Raw genomic sequence first — 22,098 nt, forward strand, 5'->3', positions numbered from 1 at the left:
GCTCCCCGCGGCGCTCCGTGTCAATCAGCGGCGGCGCCCTTTGAAGCCTAGCCCCGCCCCCCGCGCGCTCAGCCGCTCGCACGCTCCGGCGCCCCGGACTCCCAGCAGCAGCAGAGCCGCGCGGGGGAACTTTGGAGCCAGCACCGAGCCGGACACCGGAGACCCCCGGACCGCACAGCACCGAGAGAGGGAGGAGCCCCCCGGCGCGAGAGAAGCAGAGCCCGGGGAGCAGCCCCCGCCCGGAGAACACGAGAGGGGAGTCCGCAGCTCTCCCAGCAGGAGCAGGGACGGAACAGCACCCCCCCCCCCCCAACAACAACCAGGGAAGAAAACCACACTCACCGGACAGAGCAGGGAACTCCCCCCTCCCCGAAGTAACGCACGAGCACATGGAGGGCCCCCGCCCCCACTAAGGACCCAGAGCCCCTCTAAGGTGCCTGCATTCGGGTCCTCAGGGCGCCCCCTCTAGTGTTTGACCCCCAGAGCACCCGGACCCTCCAGCCCACCCTCAGGGGCCTCTTCCACCCCCGAGCCCCCCCGGCCCTCACCATGCCCCAGCTCAGCAGCGGCGGGGGCGATGACCTGGGGGCCAACGACGAGATGATCTCCTTCAAGGAGGAGGGCGAGCAGGAGGAGAAGAGCCGGGAGAGCCGGGGCCTGACGGAACGCGACCTGGCCGAGCTCAAGACCTCGCTGGTCAGCGAGTCCGAGGGCCGGCAGCAGCCCCCCCGGCCGGGCCCGGAGCAGCAGGTGAGCTGGGGGCTGCTATGGGACCGCAGCAACGGGGGAGGGGGTCCCGCTCTCACGCAGCCGGTGAGGTGACCGGGGATCACTGTAAAACAATCAACAGGTGAGGGAGACCCCGCACTGACCCGGAAGTGAGGAGGCAAGAGCACTGCTGATAAAGTAAGATAACGAGTGGGAGACCCCGTACTCCGGTACCCGAGGGGTGATGAGAGAAGGGACCCCCGCTGCCTGTGTAAGAAGCAACAGGTGAGCTGTGTGCTCCACTGGCTTGGCATTCACTTTCACCACAAAACAAGTCATCAGTGATTTGTGATGAGAATGTGTTATCTCCTACAAGAGGTACCCCAGCCGCAGGTGTGATACAAGGGGGGGGGGCGAGGACACGTAAGCAGACTCCAGATACGGCCAGGTGATGTGTGCCAGCGGTACTCTGATGTACGAGGGAAAGTACCGGGACTTCTCAGCAGCAACCGGGGTGCCTGGGATAGCGTTTCCCAGCATTTCCGTTTCAAGTAACGGGTACAGGGAAAGCGAATGACCTGCAAACCCTAGAAAATGCGATGTCTAGGGGAGGCACGCCACTGTGAACTCTAGCAGGGGGTGGTGTGATTGTAACTCCCACCAGAGTTACAATGGAGGAATAGTAGTGTCATCCCAGGCAGTGAAGTACACAGGGTTGTGGAAACTGTACGTACCTCTTTAACAGTACGTGAGATTGGAGGCGTATGAGGTAGCACTACGTAAGCATGTCATCCTTCAGTATACGAGGTAGAAGTGAAATGTTGGTAGAGGAATCCACTAACAAAAGGTGGTGGGGACCTTGACTGATGGCTCACTCACTTTGTATGCGATAAGTCAGTCGCAGGTATACCGCGTTGCCAGGACTTTAAACTTGATGAAAAGGGTTGGGGACTCCTAAAGGGGGCATAGCCCTTGTATTCAAGGGCGTGGTTTTAACACTGCAACTGCATTTCTGGGATTACCATAGTGTGCCACCCAGCCAGTATTTTGGCTACTTTCTGTTACTGCAGCCATATATATATATGACACCACCTTAATCCAGCCAGAACTATTGGCTTTGATTGTTGTTTAAGATAAATGAGCAATATGATTTTGTTGAAATTAATCTTGTTGAAAATGTTTCAGATCTGAAATTGTGAGTCTGAATAAAACATGACTGAGGTGTGTGCAAGGGACAGCGGTCTGTAGAGTGTCTCCATCACTCGTGTTATGTTCACTCTCTTACACATGTAGACCTTTTTCTATCCGCACCTCACCCATGTGCATGTCTTCGACCTCATCTCTTTCCTCTTCAGCACCCTCTTTTCTGAATGCACTTACTTGCATCTCATTTACTTCACCGCCCATACACACCACACACCCATTCACCTGTAGCAGTGCACATGTCTTTTCGCGTTGTCAATATTTTGACAACTGTGTACCTGTTAACACACATTTGCAGAGTCACAATTGCAGCTGGAATATTGACCATTGCTGTGAGCACTGTTCAGAGGCCATGCGTTGGATGACCACGTCTTCTGAAACCTTTTTGACCTACTGACAGGCACTCTGAGTAACTAGCATTGCCTTCAGCCTTTACTCCAGACCTGTCAATCATGGCCAGTTGTAAACACCTTGAGGCGAATCAGTCCAAAGTGTGCGCTATACACGAGTAATATGCTGCCTGAAAGAGAAATGCAGCATCCTGGAAATAGCAAACAGAGAATGCAAGATTAAGCTAAACGTGAAATACAAACCAGAGAGGTGAATAGACAAGGTCTGGGGCGTTCTGCTACTGCAATCTTATCCCCCAGAACTGCAGGCCCTCACCACCAGGTCACCGGGGAAGGGGGGCTGTCCTGCAACTCTAGGGAGGCACAACACTCCAGCACTTGGGAAGTGTAGGCAGTGATGTTGTCGGTTCTAAACCAGCTTGAGTATTAAAAGTGCCCGGTTCCCAACGTTTTTCCACACCCAATTGTCAGGTGTGAAAAAGATCGGATTCGAATTCGCTTGCTGGTTGATAGACTTTTGTTGCATACCATTTTTCTTTTGTACAATACAATGCGGAGAAAGGAAGGGATAATCTTTCACGTTCGTAAATGGAGGAGTAGGCGTTGAAATGTATATGTTCGGTGGGGGGGCTGCGGGTAGTCCAGCGTGCTGCTCGCAGTGAGTTTATGGCAGCCAACGAACAATTTGCAGGCTGTGGAAACTCTACAAAGCGACTGAGAATGGAACCGGCACCTGCCTTAAATTGTGAAAGCGAAGCGACACATTTCACTCTGAGGCGCATCAGACAATGCTCCCATATTCTCTGTAAGAGAAGCTCAAGTACCCTCCTCTGAAGCATGTCCACGCAGAGCAGCTGCATAAGCGGAAGTGAGGCTGATCCCGGGGCTCCTTATGCTACAGTGATGCCTCCTTCAGTGTGCCAACTCCGAGTACAGTGCTTCAAACCCTTATTTTTATGCGCAGACTCCACACAAGTGGGTTTCAGAGCGCTGTATAGTGGATATATAAAACAAGCGGCAGAAAGTCAACCATGTACTGATTGTAGGAACGGAAAACTTTTTTTGCAAAAAGCATGTTAGTAGCGATATTTACATAGGTATGGGAGCTTGCACTATCAAGTAATGTTTACACAAATGAAGATACATGCTACCACCAATATGGTTACTGTTCAGCATCGACACATATTTCAATCACTGACCGACATGTTAAAGGCTCCTTCCTCAGCGAAAATGTCAGTTTTTTTTTGTTTTGTTTTTAATATTCGTGATTATTACTCAGGACAGGGCCCCAGCATATTATTTTATCATTAGTATTATCCACACAGGGCCGCTTCAATCAGAGATTGTTTTTTTATAGAATAACTGCGCATGCGCATCACCTGTACCAGCGACTAGTCACCAGAGGTCACTGACGCACGGGCCCCGGGCTGAGCAGCCCTCTTTTTCCCATCCTAGAAATCGCTAGGAGGCTGCGATGTCGCTAGTTTGCTACACTGAATCAAGGCACAGAGAGGGAGTCCTTTTCCCAACATCGCAGAAGCTGAACAAGTGGGGAAGCTAGGATTCTAAGTTTCCTGCTCCTTATATTATGTTTTTCTACAAATGCATAGATTTTGCAGTAACTACTTTAAATCATGTATTTTAAAGATAGCAAATATTGATGATGGTTTGCGACCAATTTTCATGAATAAAAAAAATCAGTATATTTGCAAAACTGTCTTCATGCTTTTTAGCAGTTTTTAAATGTCTTTACTTAAAAAAACGTTTTTGAAACAGTTTGCTTTGTTTGAAGCTAAAATAAGTATATTATAAAACTGAAACTGGTCCACACTAATCATCCAGCCCGGTCAGAAAAAGTCTCAGCCCCAGAAATCCCCGGATAAAAAGCGAGTCAGATAAAAGCAAATAGTAGGAGATTTTAGCAACTGAAGAAAGAAAAAGGCAGGCCTCACTTGAGTGAAATTCATAGGCAGGTGAATTGGGCGGATAAATCTGTGTGTAAGGTGATTAAATCTTGGGCACACCATGACCATATGAAAAGTGTCAGGGAGGGAGGTATCTTCACATGAACATGCCGGGAGTTCAGAGACTAGGTAAATATGTTCAATCACTCCTCGTTGTATGTAAGTGGAAGTATTATTATATGGTTAACTTAGACATATGGCATGACTCCAGATCTCCTGACCCTATAATAGACATTACACTCCGCTGAGCATCTTGGGAAGCTGGTTCAGTTTGCAAATTTTACATCTGCCCACTTTTGTTTTGGCTAATCAGCTGGTGCTGTGGTACATGGTGCTGAGTTATTTGGGCCACAGGCGCTCATGGTGTATAATAATAAATATATAATGTGCAAAATATTACTTGTTTGAAGGAGTGGAAATTGGTATGAAAGTATGGACGAGCTTCAGTCCCTCTTGTCTGAGGGGGCCCTGTATCTGCAGCAAAAGCCTTTATCTAATAAAAAAAAAAAGTGAAGAAAAACATCAAAAAGGCCCATGAGACTGTGACGTCTGTTTCCTCCCCTACTTCAGGTGCTGTTGTCTCACTTTATTTCCATTGTTTCGCAGGCTGCCAGGCGGGCACAGGATGCGCAGCGGGCCTACCAGGAGAAACTGGCAGAGCTTATGGAGGATGGTGAGTGGGCAGGGCTGGGTTACAGCTCATCTGGTGTGAGTGTCTGGTTGGTCGCTGGCTTGTCCTGTACTGGGTGCACCTCCTCTGGTCTAAATCTTAGGGCAACGGGGTCTTCAAACTGAGGGGTGCCAACCACCTCTAGGGTCGTTCAAGTGATCCCAGGGAGGGGGCGCTAGGTACTGGCCAAAAGAAGCATTATGCTCATAATAGTCCTTTGTTATTAGCTGCTATTTTTTTTGCTGAAGTAAGCCCTCTGTAATGGGGCATCAGTAACTTATGTAATTTATATTCTGGCTGGGGAAGGTGTCAAAAGTAAGAAAATATTCTTCAAAGCCCCCACCCCCATTTCCAATAATCACACTGTGGATACTTTTACATGTTAGAAAGGCCTGCCTGACCAGAATGGTATGTTTTGCAATCATGTATTTGATTGCATTTGCAAAACGGTAAAAACTTAACTGCAATGTTTAAATATGTCTACTCATATTTAAACATTGGTAATAGAAAAAATGTGAACAATTTGGGGGGCGAGTGATTTTTGTCACAGGGGGGTCACAGCATTACAAAGTTTGTAGGCCACTGCCTTAGGGCTTTGGGGGACCTATCGGAGAGGGTCATCTGCCCTCCTTTACCCAAAAATTGTTCCCTGCTGTACCGCCATTTTGACTAGCCCCAGCTAAGGGTGGTAGTCTGTGCTCGTTTGCAGAACCCTTAGTTTATCAGAATAGGTGCCAATATATAAATGTAAATACATGTCTGTGTATGACGTGTTTCCCCTTCCCAACATTGGCGAATTGGTGTCAACCCTTAGAGGTGCAAAGTTCTTTAGTAAGTTGGACCTTAAGCACGCCTACCACCAAATTTGTCTGGACGATAACTCAAAGCATTTAACTGCGTTTATCACTAGTGAGGGCACTTTCCAATTTACTAGACTACCTTTTGGGCTAATCTCAGCTGCTAGCGTGTTCCAGAGACTTGTCTCTGAGGTTTTTAAGGGTCTTGACAAGGTACTATTTTTTCAAGACGATATTTTGATTTATGGTAGTTCTTTACAGGAACACAATAAAATTTTACAGGATGTTTTACATAGAGTAGATGAAGCTGGATTGACTTTAAGGAAAGAGAAGTGTGCTTTTCTCTTGAAAGAAATAGAATACCTTGGTTTTTGTTTGTCAGAAGATGGTATTAAACCCAAAAAGAATTTGATTGAAGCTATTGAACTAGCACCCTCCCCGGTTGATAAGGATCAACTTCGGTCCTTTATGAGCTTAATCGAGTTTTACTCGAAATTCGTAAGAGATTTTGCCTCTAAAACAGCTTCTCTTAGATCCTTGCTCAAAAAAGGTGTTAGGTTTAACTGGACCTCTGATCACGAATCCTGTTTCAATTTGATTAAGAAGGAACTCAAATCTGCCAATGTCCTCACCCCTTTTGACACTACTCGGTCCTCCATCCTGATGGTAGATGCAAGTGCCATTGGTTTGGGCGCTGTTCTTCTACAGAAGCATGGCGGTGTCGAAAAGACAATCGCATTCGCTTCTAGACCCTTGTCCTCTTCTGAGTCTAACTACTCAGTAATAGAGCGCGAAGCTCTTGCTGCGATCTGGGGTACAAGTTACTTTCGAACCTACTTATGGGGTTATAAATTTGTTTTACGTACCGACCACAAACCCCTTGTCAACATCCTTGCTCCTGGTGGAGCTGGTAAAGGTTCTCCCAGGTTGGCGAGACTAGCTTCTCGGCTACAGGACTTCCAGTGTGAGGTTGAATTCATTCATGGGTGGAAAAACATCCAAGCGGATTGTCTATCTAGACTCCCTATGCCTTCCACTGACTGCAGTTCTGGGGCCAAGTCCGACGATCTCGCAGTTGCTGTAATAGAGGATGTCTTGTCTGTGTGTGGTGGCACATTTACTCGTGATGACTGGTCCAAAGGTATGGAGGAGGATCTGACATTGAAGGCCGTCATCAGTCTCATTTCTAATGGTCCCAGGAGAGAAAGTGCGGTAAGTCCTTCTGTCAGACCCTTTTTAAAAATTTTGGATGAACTTTCCTTAGAAGGTAAAGATATTCTCATGAGGGGTGATCGTTTTGTTCCCCCTGTTTTGTTGAGAAAGAGAATTCTAGACTTGGCCCATGAGGGACACCTGGGTCAAAGCCTCACGCAACGTCGTGTCAAATTGAACTTCTGGTGGCCCTCTATTGATAATGACGCTGTGGATTGTGTGTTGAAATGCAGTTTCTGCAAGGAGGGTGAGAAGCGCCTCAAAGTTTTAGGCTCCCACTCCACTCACAAGATTTCTTTTGCTAATACTCCTTGGCATAGTGTGTGCATTGACTTCATAGGCCCCATGTGTGAACTTCCTACCGATCACCGGTTTGCAATTGTCCTTATCGACTGTTTTTCAAAATGGTTGTGTGTACAGTTTGTAAGGGAAATCACTACAGATGCCACCATTAAGTTTTTGAAGGGTATTTTTAACAACGAAGGGTATCCTTCTGTTCTCATTTCTGACAACGGGACGCAACTCACGTCCTCTAAGATGACTTCCTTTGAGCTGACCTACTATCTCTGTGCTGCAATAAAGCTCACTTAAAAGCTTACCTGTACCTGTGAGTCTTAATTTCACTTTACAACAGTCTGACACTCCTGTGAGGGGACGCTTTTAGTTGCTAGCTCCCCTGCACTCTGACCTTCCCGTGACCTCCCCACATGCGTCAATGCTCATGGAATGATTGTTGTCCTCGCCCACGAGGAGAGCGCGTCATATGTTCCTAGTGTTATTGTGGCCGGTGTGTAATGAACACACACCACCAGCTATGGGGAGGTCATTAATACGTGGCATAGAACGTTATTAAGGCGGCAAGACGCCTCAATTAACTCTCACTGTTGACATCTGCGGTGATCGAAAGATCACGAATTTGCCCCCCCCAGGCTAAGCAGATTCAGCCTTCTGAGGTGGTATATTGAGTACCTTTAAATCCTATACTGATGTTACAGCGCTTAGAGGTGGCAAACGTTTTGCATGGAAGTATGATGGTGTTAATGGCAATTGGCAAACTGGCTCGGGACTCGCAGCGCTGTCCATAGTGTCTCCACAAGGCATTAAAAGCAAGACATCTCTTCCACTTCTCATCCCAGCATGCTTTGCGTGCTGTAGGATATTTCTGGACGCTCTCATTTCAGGTTCGTTTAATTGTTTGCAGAGCACTAAAGCGTTGTGAAGCTTCCGCCAGGCAGCACGAGGCACTGTACATAGCAAACACAACAAAGATGCTGCCGCAGAAAATATCTGCCCCAGATATGCTCTACCTTCGTGAGGGAAGCCTTTCACTATTACAGCACACAGTTTTATTTCCACTTACATGTTTCACTTTTACAAAACATACTGCGCCTTTTCAGACTAAACGTGTCCTCCTTGGGTGAAGTGCTTAATTTGTCAATAAAATAAGTACAGGGACCCACCGGGGTTGCCAAAATCACGGTTCCTTAGCTGTGATTCCTCCTCATGGTTCTTTCTTGCACCAGCCTTCACCCGATGCCCCTTTCTCTTTCATTCTTGTAGGTTTTTCTCACCCCTGCTTTCGCCCTTTGTTAATGCTTTCTTGTCTTTCTCCCCCAGCTTTCTCCCTTTTCTGCATTTCTATTTATCTCCTGCCCTAGGTTAACGTTTAATGATAAAAAATGTCACAGTACCCAAAAAGTAGTGCTGAGCGAGCCACGAAATTAACACGGTGAGCCGAGCCAAGGGTCTGGTTCGGATCGTAGAGCCTGAGCCGAGCGTTGAAAATGTTTGCAAAGTAAATCATATAACAAACATCATTTAAAATATGATAGTCTTTTCAAAATTAAAAAAAATGTATTCATTAAACAGCTTTATTATTAATGTCACATTATAGTATTGCACAGAGAAGTACCTATTAAAAGTGATTGTTTCTAAACATGAACTATTAGTGAACTAAGAGACAAGACGATTGTCATGTAAACCCTGTACCTGACCCATAGCAATATAGAGCAACATCATAGTTCTGTTAAATTAAACACAATCGTTTTGTGTACAACTGGCATTCTGAACTCTCATATTTAAAAGTGCTTTCATAGGAGTTAATGAAGAAAAAGTTTTGGTGAAATAAAATATTTGATTAAGATCACACAATTTAAGAAAGGGGAGCCATGATTTATCAAGGTTTTCTAGTTTCACTTTGTACTATGCAGCCTGTCATTCAGTATCTAGTTGGCTTTCCTTATGTTAAGGCTTTGTTTTAACTTCTGTGCATTTTTCTGCAGTTTTTATAAAGCGTAAATTTGGCGCTCTTCAGATGAGCACCAGTTACATTAAACAAGGTCACATTCATTGCTTATAGGCATGGAGAGATTAAGTGCTTTGTACAGAATCCCCAGTTCCAGAGTCAGCAGCTGTGACCGTAGGGCCACATCCTCGATAGAGGGAGAGAAGGCAAGCAGGCAAAAGCCACTTGAAAGTTTGGCTCGAGGTTCCAACAGGACCTCGAGCCGAGCTAGAGCCAGGCTTCGGGCTCAAGCCTGGCTCAAGCTTTCAGTGGCTAGCCCACCTCTACCAAAACGGGAGAGCTGGTGACCACTATTTTATTATCCACAAATGAAAATAGTGAGGTTAATATGTAGTTTGACGTATCACTTCCCATCCAGTCTACCACATAAAGGTCACTTCCAGAGCGAAAGGACCAGCTTTCTTGCCTGTTTGCTGCATGTCCTCTCAGTAGAGACTGCTGGGGATGGCGCTTATTAAACAGATACGTTTATGGACACAGCGGCGGCTCGCAGCGGCTGGGGCCGACATCTTGCATTGGGCTGCTCGGGTGAGGCGAGGCCACGGCCATCTTGGCCACACCCCCACGAGTACCGCCCCTACTTAGGAGCTCAGTTCTTCGCAAACCTTTGGCACTAGCAGGCGGCTGACCCTGTGGCAGGGGGTTCGCGCCTGTAGCTAAAGGAAGCTGCACCACTTGACTTGTTTCCAGGAAGAGACGCTGTTTTAGTTAGCGCTCCTGCACAAAGCGCAGAGGCGCGCTTTTAATTTTCCCTGCTCACCTCTTCCCTCACGGAATCCTGACGCTCACTCTCCACTCCTTCTGAGCGCACCGGCACGGCACAGCGCTGAACACAGCGGCGGCTCGCAGCGGCTGGGGCCGACATCTTGTATTGGGCTGCTCGGGTGAGGCGAGGCCACGGCCATCTTGGCCACACCCCCACGAGTACCGCCCCTACTTAGGAGCTCAGTTCTTCGCAAACCTTTGGCACTAGCAGGCGGCTGACCCTGTGGCAGGGGGTTCGCGCCTGTAGCTAAAGGAAGCTGCACCACTTGACTTGTTTCCAGGAAGAGACGCTGTTTTAGTTAGCGCTCCTGCACAAAGCGCAGAGGCGCGCTTTTAATTTTCCCTGCTCACCTCTTCCCTCACGGAATCCTGACGCTCACTCTCCACTCCTTCTGAGCGCACCGGCACGGCACAGCGCTGAACACAGCGGCGGCTCGCAGCGGCTGGGGCCGACATCTTGCATTGGGCTGCTCGGGTGAGGCGAGGCCACGGCCATCTTGGCCACACCCCCACGAGTACCGCCCCTACTTAGGAGCTCAGTTCTTCGCAAACCTTTGGCACTAGCAGGCGGCTGACCCTGTGGCAGGGGGTTCGCGCCTGTAGCTAAAGGAAGCTGCACCACTTGACTTGTTTCCAGGAAGAGACGCTGTTTTAGTTAGCGCTCCTGCACAAAGCGCAGAGGCGCGCTTTTAATTTTCCCTGCTCACCTCTTCCCTCACGGAATCCTGACGCTCACTCTCCACTCCTTCTGAGCGCACCGGCACGGCACAGCGCTGAACACAGCGGCGGCTCGCAGCGGCTGGGGCCGACATCTTGCATTGGGCTGCTCGGGTGAGGCGAGGCCACGGCCATCTTGGCCACACCCCCACGAGTACCGCCCCTACTTAGGAGCTCAGTTCTTCGCAAACCTTTGGCACTAGCAGGCGGCTGACCCTGTGGCAGGGGGTTCGCGCCTGTAGCTAAAGGAAGCTGCACCACTTGACTTGTTTCCAGGAAGAGACGCTGTTTTAGTTAGCGCTCCTGCACAAAGCGCAGAGGCGCGCTTTTAATTTTCCCTGCTCACCTCTTCCCTCACGGAATCCTGACGCTCACTCTCCACTCCTTCTGAGCGCACCGGCACGGCACAGCGCTGAACACAGCGGCGGCTCGCAGCGGCTGGGGCCGACATCTTGCATTGGGCTGCTCGGGTGAGGCGAGGCCACGGCCATCTTGGCCACACCCCCACGAGTACCGCCCCTACTTAAACGGGCCACCATGTGTCAGCGCAGCGGACGAGCGCAGCGGGCGCGACGGAGGCGCGCCGGAGTTGCGCCTGAGTTAAGCCCGTCTGCGCCCGTCCGCGGCCGACCGGGACCCGGGCCTACTCCCCCTGGCCACTTTTTAAAATACTCGTCGCTGGAACTTCTAAACCTACGCCCTTACACTCTCCAGGGTTCCTGCAAGCACTCTCTTGCCCCACGTACATTGACTTGCATTCAACGTTTGGGTCTTTCCTCTTTCCCCACTTCTGTGCCTCATGCCCAGGCTTTAATTCAACCCCTTCCTGAGCCTCAATCTGCATCTACGGCAAAGCACAGTTTACGCTGTTACTACCTCAATACTCGGTCCCTGGTTAAAAACCAAATAGACATTTTTCTTTTCTTGGAGGAGGTAAAACCCGACATTTTCTTATTAGCTGAAACCTGGCTAACCCTTCACTCCCTCCCCGATGTACTTGTTGCACTGCCCGCAGAATATTATATCTTGACAGCCAACCGTACACCTGGGAGGGCGGGAGGTGGAGTAGCAGCTATAATTCTGAAATCTCTCCATGTCAGGGAATTACCTTCCTTGACTCTTCCGGATACCGAGAACCTAGTGATTAACCTTGACACTGAAAGTGGGTCCCTTATTTTGGTTCTTATTTACCGGCCTCCCCAATATATGGCCAATTATCCATCTCTCCTGGCGGAGCAGCTGGCTTCATACGTAGTCAGCCACTCTAAAATCATCCTCATTGGGGACCTAAATTACTGGTTCGACAGCACAGACATAGACACTCAAGCTGCTGAACTGAAAGACCTGCTTACAGATCTCAATCTAAATCAGCAAATTAATGTACCTACTCACCAGAAAGGCCACAGCTTGGACCAGATTTGGACGCATAATTTATCTTTATCCGACCCAGTTATCAGCCCTTGTATATGGTCGGACCATTTTACTATCTATTTTACACTAGAAACACGTGGAAATGTCAGATCCAAGCCATGCAAGAGCAAAGAATTCCGCAAGTGGAAAACCATGGACCTTCCAGGATTTATTGACGTTTTAAGTAAAACCGTACCACCACCGTACGATGACCTGGACACCAGTGAGAGAGCGCTGTCTAACTGGCTACTCAACGCAGCTGACCTCTCAGCCCCCCTGGTACTGGTCCCTAATATCAGAGGGAATGAAGCTCACAAATGGTTCTCCCAAGAACTGAAAGAACTTAAACTGGGGGTCCGACAGAAGGAACGGAAATGGAGACAAGGTTACTCCTCTCAAGCCAGGATAGTGTACTGTACCGCAAGAAAGGAGTACCAAAAAATCTTGCTCCAACATAAATCCAACTACTTCTCCCAAAAAATTTTAACTTCTTCAAACAAAACTAAAGTTGTTTTTAATATAGTCAATGAGCTCTGTGACGATGACAGGACAGCTCTCTCAATAGTTCCTACCCAGAAGTTGTGTAACTCTCTGAATGAATTTTTCAGAGAAAAGATTGTAACTATAAAACGCAACATTGCTAGCTCTCCTAAATCGTCCCCTTTGGATGATATTTTTAATAACCCTATTACATTAGATACCCTTCCTGCCATAGACCCTAAAATCTTTTCCACTCTCTTGGCACGGGTCAAGTCTGGTTCACCCGATGACATTTGCCCACCCCACATTTTCGCAGAGATTGGGCACTCTATTCCTCATGGGATCCTCCCTTTGCTCAACGACTCTCTTGACCAGGGAAAGGTCCCCGCAGGGTTCAAACATGCTCTATTGATTCCCCTGATCAAAAAACCCGGTCTTGATCCTCTTGATCCTTCTAACTATCGTCCGATATCCTTGTTGCCATTCCTTTCCAAAATCCTGGAGGCACATGTTGCTAGTTGTCTCTCTCACTTCATTGAATCTACTGGATACCTGGAGCTTAATCAAGCTGGGTTTCGACCGGGGCACTCAACCGAGATGGTGACACTGGCGGTCCAGAATGTACTTAGATGCAATGCAGACAAGGACATTCCCCAAGCACTGGTACTTCTTGACCTGTCGGCCGCATTCGACACGGTCGACCATACTATCTTGGTCGACCGTGTCGAACAGGCTGGCCTGAGAGGCTCGGCACTTAGATGGCTGAAGTCATTTATCTCGGAACGCACCCAGGCAGTGAGATTAGGAACCTTTACAGCCCCTAAAATCAAAAATGAATGTGGAGTCCCTCAGGGCTCGTCTCTGTCCCCACTTTTATTTAATTTGTATTTACGACCCTTGCTATTCTCATTAAAAAAGTTCAGAGCCTTAATTTTTAACTACGCAGATGATCTGCAATTGATCTTCTGTTTAGACACACCTGGCGCGGTCACCGAATTTCGGGAGACCATGGTTCACATTCAGAGATGGATGGGCCTAAATCACTTAAAACTCAACCCAGGCAAAACTGAATTGATTTTGCCTGGGAAGAGTGCACTGTACTGGGGACCACATTTCTGGCCTCCAGAAATGGGTGACCCCCCGGCTAAGTCCCAAACAGTTAAGAGCCTTGGAATTTCTTTTAATGAAGATCTATCGCTCAAAAATCAGGTAGGGACTGTGGTATCTGCAAGTTTCTTTCAACTTCGCAAGATTAAGAAGATCGCCCACCTTTTAACCCACCCTGCTCTGATTCAGGTCATTATCGCTCTTGTGTTGTCCCGTCTGGACTATTCCAACAGTCTGTACTTGGGTCTTCCAGCGGGGCAGCTCAAGAGACTTCAACTGGTCCAAAACCAAGCGGCCAGGTTGATCTGCAAGATCCCTAAGTGGCAGTCCATTAGATCAGGACTGGCCAGTCTCCACTGGTTGCCAGTAGCGCAGAGAGCAGCTTTTAAAGCAGGATGCATTATCTTCAGGGCTCTACAAGGTAAGGGTCCCGGATTTATTAGCAGCCTGCTTGTTAGTTACACTCCCTCTCGCGCTCTCCGCTCAGGTCAAAAGAACCTGTTAGTGGTGCCGCGAATCAGGAAACAACGCCAAGGAGGTGGATCTTTCCATTTTTTGGCCCCCTCCCTGTGGAACTCTTTGCCATTGCCGTTAAGGCTCCATGAAGATCTGTTAGCCTTCAGACAGGCTTTTAAAACTTGGCTCTTCAAGCAAGCTTACCCTTAGTTAATCCCGTTTTCTTTTTTCTGTTACATGTTATGTTGTGCCAGTTTTCCACAGCGCCATGAAGCCTATGGGCGTACGTGCGCTTAATAAATTTAATTTAACATAACATAACATAACATGGACCATTCCCCCCACCACACTCGATTGAGCCTCTCCCTTCCTGTTTCTTGAGGATTGTGTAACGAGAGATGTCTGGAGCTGTAGTACTGTAAACCCACCCCAGAGGAGGCGGTTTACACCAGGCTCTCAGACTTGTGCCACTGGGATGTGCTCAGAGGAGGGGGCCACCTCGATGAGCGGCCTGGGAGGGCAGAGTGCTTACTTCTCTTCTGTGTTAATCGCGCTTTGCTGGTGTGTGCTGGGCCCTGGTGGTAGAGCAGTGTGCCATCCGTGGCTCTCTGTCATTGGCTGCTTGTCCACGTGAGTGCTGTCCACCTCCCAATCCTGAAACAACGCCTCTAAGCACTAGACATTTCTTTCTAGAAGTTTACAGGAATGCAAAAGCAGAGGATGAAATATGGCGGTTGTTGGCACATTGCTAAGAAACGTTTACCCTATATGAGGTAGTTTAGAAGGCAATTATAGATTGTTTTGTAAAGATTGAATCTAAACAACGTTTCCATAGTTTTGTCTGAAAATGTCTTTTATATTCTAGTGCCTGGTGCACAATGTTGCCTTTTTAGCTGTGTCCATGATAAGTCTTATGGCTTTTAGGTTCAGATAGGGTGGGATTCTCGTCCAGATCGCGTGTATTTATAAATATGCGAATCTGTGTGTGGCTACAATTATGTGTGTGTGTGTGTAAGTGCTGTAATCATTAATGTGCCCTACTTTGTTCGACAGGTTTGAAGCACCAAGACGGAGGCATGTTCAAGTCGTCGGCGTACTCCAGCTACCCCTTCCTCATGCTGTCGGACCCCTGCTTCTCCAACGGGCCCATGTCTCACTTGGTGAGCTCATCCTCTCCTTTTGCCATATTCACATCTCCCTTGTCCCTCCTCTCACCTCTGTGACTGATTCCTTATGGTAAATAAGTCCCTCAGAAAAGTAGTTCCTGAGCATGTTTTATTTTTTCTTTCTTCAAAGCTATGAACTTTTGCAGAATGGCCCAGACTCGGGAGTTGTGCTGTCCTTCCTTGGGCAGCAGTGCCGGGTGTGTTTACACTCAAAGGGATAGCAATTGGCAATGCACACACACCCTTTGAAGAACAGCACACATCAGTGCAAGGGCTGGGGCAGGCTTTCTATTCTCCCCCCTCCACCTTTTCCCAGCAGGTGAATGGCCGAGCGAGGTGTCACTCAAACGCCATCCAGTGCCTCGAGTGTGGCTGGCTCGACCTTGTTTAAAGTTTTCCTCTTTCTTCTGCAGGGCTCAACATGACAAGGTAGCTCAACCTTGATCAAGTTTACACGATACAGTTCTGTTGTGTGCACGTGTGACAGTAGTAGATGGCGTAGTTTCATTCATAAATAGATCGGGCAAGTCTTTATTCGGCTTGACTCCTTGGGCACAAGTTTAGGCTGGGTCCCCAGCAATTAAATCTCTTCAATTCAATTTCTTCGTTTCAAAAAAAGTTTTTTTATTTCTTGTAATCCTTATTTTATATAACAATCTTTCACATGAGTTTATATCACTCGTGTTGTTATGATTATGATTACTTCATCCTTCTATGCATTTTTTATTTTTACGTTAGAGTGGCCTCCCAATGCATTTCGGCGCAATTGCGCCTTTGTCAAGGGGTCTGTAAATCAAAAAATGAGGTTCATTAGTACCACTGTACTATCGCCCACAACATAGTGCTAATTAATAGCTTCTAACATAATCACTCGTTTTAACATGAAAGTTCACCCATTGTGCAAAACATTATACATTGTAATTTCTGTTTAAACCACATAGCTGTTCTCAAATTATGCGTCCCCTGTGACTCTCATTGCCTTCTAAACATCAAAACAATGCGCATTTCAATGTAACATTACTTAGCCCTCAAGTGGAATAAAAAACGATAACGTGAATTCTAAATGTTGTCGTGAGATATAAAATATACAAATATCTAGACCGCTGTCACTCCATTAAATGTTATGGCCTCTCCCGGTGCAAATACTTTCGTTATCTGTACGTGGACTTTCAATGTGCCGCTTACCGTAATTCAAAAGCCCCGTGTCATGGTTCAGTTACTGCTCCGCTGAACTCCGACCATTAGATGCAGAGTCGCGGGCGGGAAAATATTCAAAGGGTGCTTGCGGTGGGCTTCCGCCTACATGCTAGGGATGCCGGGAGGTAGATTTCTCCGTAAATTTAAAGAGCCAGTATTCTAATGCGCTAAGGTTGCTCGGAGATGTGTTACTCAAAATGTTTAAAGAACCCGTGTTCCAATACGCTAGAGTCACTAAGATATGTAATTCACCATGTGTTTAAAGGGCCAGGAATTTAATATGCTAATGCCTCTAGTTGCATTCTTCTAGGGATTTAAAAGTATTTGGGTACATAGGTGACATAAAACGATTAATACAAAGTGCCATGACAAGAAATTCATAAAGTTCACATCCATCTAATCACAGATAACACAAGAATTCCACTCTTTCATTTAGCCCCCCCGGTTTCAGAGTTCTCAGATGGTAAATCCAGTGGTTCTCTCTTTTCAGTAGTTGTGACTTGTTGTTAATACCATCATGTTTCTCTACAGTTTCAAGAATGCATGCTTTCAATTGAGTTATGTTGTGGTTTGCTTCCATAAAGGGTGTAGCTACCGTCCAGTCAAGCTTTCAAAAACATTATAAAAAAACATTGGTCAATTTTGCGTGTAGAACCAGACTTTAAAGGAGCATTCGCTGAGGAACCGTTGTTTGCCCACACTCGGTCCAGAAATATAGGACAATTATTGAAACCTAGCAGTAAGATGACAAGCATTATGAAATTCAAGGGCACCCAACCGTGCATGAACTGTCACAATTGTCCCAACATTATGAAAGGTAACCAGTTACTATCCCCCAATCTCAAAGAAAAGGTCCATTTGAAAGTCAATGGAACGTGTGACACCACAAACGTTATCTATTTATTAAGCTGCCCTTGCAACTTATATTACGTAGGCCACACGGAACGCAAATTAAAAGTAAGGCTCAACGAGCATAAAAGTAACATCAGAACGAAAATGCTAAAGTCTACGGTAGCTACACACTTTATGGAAGCAAACCACAACATAACTCAATTGAAAGCATGCATTCTTGAAACTGTAGAGAAACATGATGGTATTAACAACAAGTCACAACTACTGAAAAGAGAGAACCACTGGATTTACCATCTGAGAACTTTGAAACCGGGGGGGCTAAATGAAAGAGTGGAATTCTTGTGTTATCTGTGATTAGATGGATGTGAACTTTATGAATTTCTTGTCATGGCACTTTGTATTAATCGTTTTATCTCACCTATGTACCCAAATACTTTTAAATCCCTAGAAGAATGCAACTAGAGGCATTAGCATATTAAATTCCTGGCCCTTTAAACACATGGTGAATTACATATCTTAGTGACTCTAGCGTATTGGAACACGGGTTCTTTAAACATTTTGAGTAACACATCTCCGAGCAACCTTAGCGCATTAGAATACTGGCTCTTTAAATTTACGGAGAAATCTACCTCCCGGCATCCCTAGCATGTAGGCGGAAGCCCACCGCAAGCACCCTTTGAATATTTTCCCGCCCGCGACTCTGCATCTAATGGTCGGAGTTCAGCGGAGCAGTAACTGAACCATGACACGGAGCTTTTGAATTACGGTAAGCGGCACATTGAAAGTCCACGTACAGATAACGAAAGTATTTGCACCGGGAGAGGCCATAACATTTAATGGAGTGACAGCGGTCTAGATATTTGTATATTTTATATCTCACGACAACATTTAGAATTCACGTTATCGTTTTTTATTCCACTTGAGGGCTAAGTAATGTTACATTGAAATGCGCATTGTTTTGATGTTTAGAAGGCAATGAGAGTCACAGGGGACGCATAATTTGAGAACAGCTATGTGGTTTAAACAGAAATTACAATGTATAATGTTTTGCACAATGGGTAAACTTTCATGTTAAAACGAGTGATTATGTTAGAAGCTATTAATTAGCACTATGTTGTGGGCGATAGTACAGTGGTACTAATGAACCTCATTTTTTGATTTACAGACCCCTTGACAAAGGCGCAATTGCGCCGAAATGCATTGGGAGGCCACTCTAACGTAAAAATAAAAAATGTATAGAAGGATGAAGTAATCATAATCATGACAACACGAGTGATATAAACTCATGTGAAAGATTGTTATGTAAAATAAGGATTACAAGAAATAAAAAAACTTTTTTTGAAACGAAGAAATTGAATTGAAGAGATTTAATTGCTGGGGACCCAGCCTAAACTTGTGCCCAAGGAGTCAAGCCGAATAAAGACTTGCCCGATCTATTTGTTATTCGTTTCTCCTGAGTGGGGAGAAAACCGTGGAGCACAGTAAAACACATCTAAAACGCTTCCAAATTTTCAGCAGTGCTCAGACTAAGTTTCATTTTTGTAGTTTCATTCATAACATGTTCGCTTCGTGTGTTTCCTTCCATGAGATTTAGTGCTGATTTATTTACTTCGAGGCTACGCACTTCAATTTCAGAACTATCTTGCCTTTTGGGCGGAAGGATCTCCGGTTATAGCTCCCAACGTTCCCTTTAATTGTAATTACTTCCATCGGTACTGCCTTAAACCGATTTGGGATTGTTTTTGAGTGCGTCACAACACGTCACTGTCGCCCATTTGTTATTGACTTCCTCTGTGGGCCGCTCTGTCCCTGCAGCCGCGTGTGTATGGCGGGCACGTCGTGTGCCAGCTGTTGTGCTTTCATGCAGCGGATGACTTGAAACAACATGTCATATCTGCCTCCGAGGCGGTCCTTGTTGACACCGCAGCGGCGCGAGGCATTCCCTTGCAGGCCCTCTGCTGCGGTGTTTGCACAGCGACCCGAGGGCAAACAACGAGCCGCAGAAGGACCTCTGCACACCTGTACCTGCTCGCGGCAGCACAGGGCTGGCATTTGAGTCAGACTCATGTCATCGTCATAAATGAAGCTGGGTGACAAATATATATTAATATAGATAAGCAGTGAATGGGCCAATTATGAATTGGAAATTATTTTTTCACTCCCTCCACGAGCGCCTACGACCGCAGCCCCCGTTCGCTGTCGTCATAAAGAGCTCCCGTAAGTATGCCGGTAAACCCGAAAAGGCTTTTTTTTTTTTTTTTTTTTTTTTTTTTAGGGGGAGCTGGGTTACAGAAGCTATTTATTAACTGGCAGACAGGGGCCGTAAGTAGTACATCGGCTGCGCTGTTTTCCTGTTTATTTGTTTCCCAGGTGATAACCAGTGGCACCAGTCCGCAGTGGTTGCTGTTGGGCGCTGGCTGCCTCTAGTGGGTCCAGCAGGGCTCTAAGCAGGCCTTCTGCGTCCCAGGAACAGTTCCAAGGGTGGTACTGGGGTCACCGCTACCTCCGTGCGCCACAACTAGCCGGTCAAATAGCTCAAGTAGCAAAGAAGAAGTGATGGGCTGTGGGCACTGAAGTGCAACTTGATAGTCTCAAACTCTTGTCTTGGGAGGGCTCACTCAACTTAACCAGTCTGATAAAAATGAGGAGCAAGAGCTTTGTAATTGTAACGCTTCGTGTTAAAAGAGCCACAAAATGTGTGGTATCAACATAAGGGTACTAACAGATTTGCGAAAAACGTCCACAGGTGCGCGACAAGTGAGTATCTGCAAGAATTTAAGCAGTTAGCAATCTGTGCAGGGCACCATAACGTTGTGGTTTATTTCCTGACACTGGTTTGAGGGCTGTTAATCCCCCCCCTGTGAACTGTAGCACGACCCGGGTGGTGGCCACCGCCGCACTACAGTGTAGAGAAGGATGCATGACTCTCTGCTATTGATGTGGTGCTGATTGTAGGTGTGCAAGTGCCATGAGTCTTCATTTGCTGAGGCATTAGGCGAGAGGTGGGCTAATCCACCAGCATCCCTTACTAGTCTAAACACATGGCCTGCCCTACAGGACCTATTTTTGAGGCCGAAGATTGATTGTCTATCAGAGACGCTTCCTTCTAAAGTCTCTTTAGAGCTGCACTTGCTCTTAAAAGTGCTATTTATGTTTTTATTTGCTTTCATGCTTCCTATTTTAAGAATCTGGCACATATGTTTGAGTTGCTTTCAGGGACCACCCCTCCCACCATCTTCCAAAAATAGGCTTTTCTATACCCACGTTACTCTTTTCAAAGGGTGCGCTTTAGGTTACTTTCAGTTAGGTCTGGCTAAAAGTGCTGTACCCATAAATAGCGTCGTTTTCACTAGAGATTCAGTTTCAGAATTCAGCACAGAAACCCTCGTGGAATTGTTCTCTGTGGTTCAGTACTGAAAATGGACTATCATTTTTCGTCAGTTTTGACCTGGTTTACTCAAAACATTCATGGATGTACCAGCATAGATCATGAAATCGGTGGTTGCAGGTAGTGGTCTATGGGCACCGGGGGATGTGCACACAGGACTGCAGGACACTGGGGCTTGTGCACAGGCAACTAAAGGACACTTGGGGGCGTGGGTGGTGCGCACATCCTACGGGGCACGGCCGGGGGTATTTTGTACAGGGGGCGGTAGGGCAGAGAGGTTTGGCTACAGAGGGCTGTCGACACAGGTTTGTGTACAGAGGGTCGTGGAACACTAGATTTTGTGCACAGAAAGCTGTGAAACGCTGAGATTTATATGTAGAGATCGGTGGGGCCCGGGTTTGTGTAGACAGAGCTGTGGTATCCTGGGATTTGTGCTTAGGAGGCTGTGGAACACTGGACTTTGTGCGCCAAGCGCTTTGGGACCCTGGGGTTTGTGCACAGGGGGCTATGGGACACCACCGTTTGCATAGAGGGCTTTGGTGTACGAGCGTTTCTACATAGAGTGTTATGGAACATCAGTGTTTGTGCATAGAGGGCTTTGGTTTACCAGCGTTTGTGCATAGAGGCTGTGGAGTACCAGCGTTTGTGCATAGAGTGCTTTGGTTTACCAGCGTTTGTGCGTAGAGGGCTTTGGTCTACCAGCGTTTGTGCATAGAGGGCTGGTGTGTGCCAGCGTTTGTGCATAGAGGGCTCTGGAGTACCAGCGTTTGTGCATAGTGGGCAATGGAGTACCGGCGTTTGTGCATAGTGGACAATGGAGTACCAGCGTTTGTGCGTAGAGGGCTTTGGTATACCAGCGTTTGTGCATAGAGGGCTGTGGTGTACCAGCGTGTGTGCATAGAAGGCTGTGGTGTACCACCGTTTGTGCTAGAGGGTCATGGGACACCACAGTTTGTGCATAGAGGGCTGTGGAGTACCAGTATTTGTGTGGAGGGCTGTGGAGTACCAGTGCTTGTGCGTGGAGGGCTGTTGAGTAGCAGTGTTTGTGCATAAAGGGCTGGGGTGTACCAGCATTTGTGCATAGAGGGTCATGGGACACCACCGTTTGTGCATAGAGGGCTGTTGTGTAGCAGCTTTTGTGCACAGAAGGCTGCGGTGTACTAGCATTTGTGCATAGAGGGCTGTTAAGTACCAGCGTTTGTGCATAGAAGGCTGGGGTGTTCCAGCATGTGTGCATAGAGTGCTGTGGTGTACAAGCGTTTGTGCATAGACGATCATGGGACAACACGTTTGTGCATACAGGGCTGGGGTGTACCATCGTTTGTGCATATAGCGCTGTGGGGCATGACGT

The 22,098-nt window shown here is 47.1% G+C and overlaps 1 protein-coding gene across 8 annotated transcripts in view; it reads left to right on the top strand.

Moving 5' to 3' along the window:
* Positions 1 to 95: 95 nt before the first annotated feature.
* TCF7 (transcription factor 7) overlaps positions 96 to 22,098 on the top strand; it is a 270,075-nt gene continuing 248,072 nt past the window's right edge. For all 8 annotated transcript variants that reach the window (XM_078653172.1, XM_078653174.1, XM_078653171.1 and 5 more), the window contains exons 1-3: positions 96 to 750; positions 4,832 to 4,898; positions 15,198 to 15,304. In XM_078653172.1, coding sequence (XP_078509298.1) covers positions 550 to 750; positions 4,832 to 4,898; positions 15,198 to 15,304 — 375 coding nt within the window. In that variant the 5' untranslated portion in view covers positions 96 to 549. The remainder of the gene's footprint in view (positions 751 to 4,831; positions 4,899 to 15,197; positions 15,305 to 22,098) is intronic.

Source organism: Lissotriton helveticus, chromosome 7 (genome assembly GCF_964261635.1).
Source record: "Lissotriton helveticus chromosome 7, aLisHel1.1, whole genome shotgun sequence".
Taxonomy (NCBI): domain Eukaryota; kingdom Metazoa; phylum Chordata; class Amphibia; order Caudata; family Salamandridae; genus Lissotriton; species Lissotriton helveticus.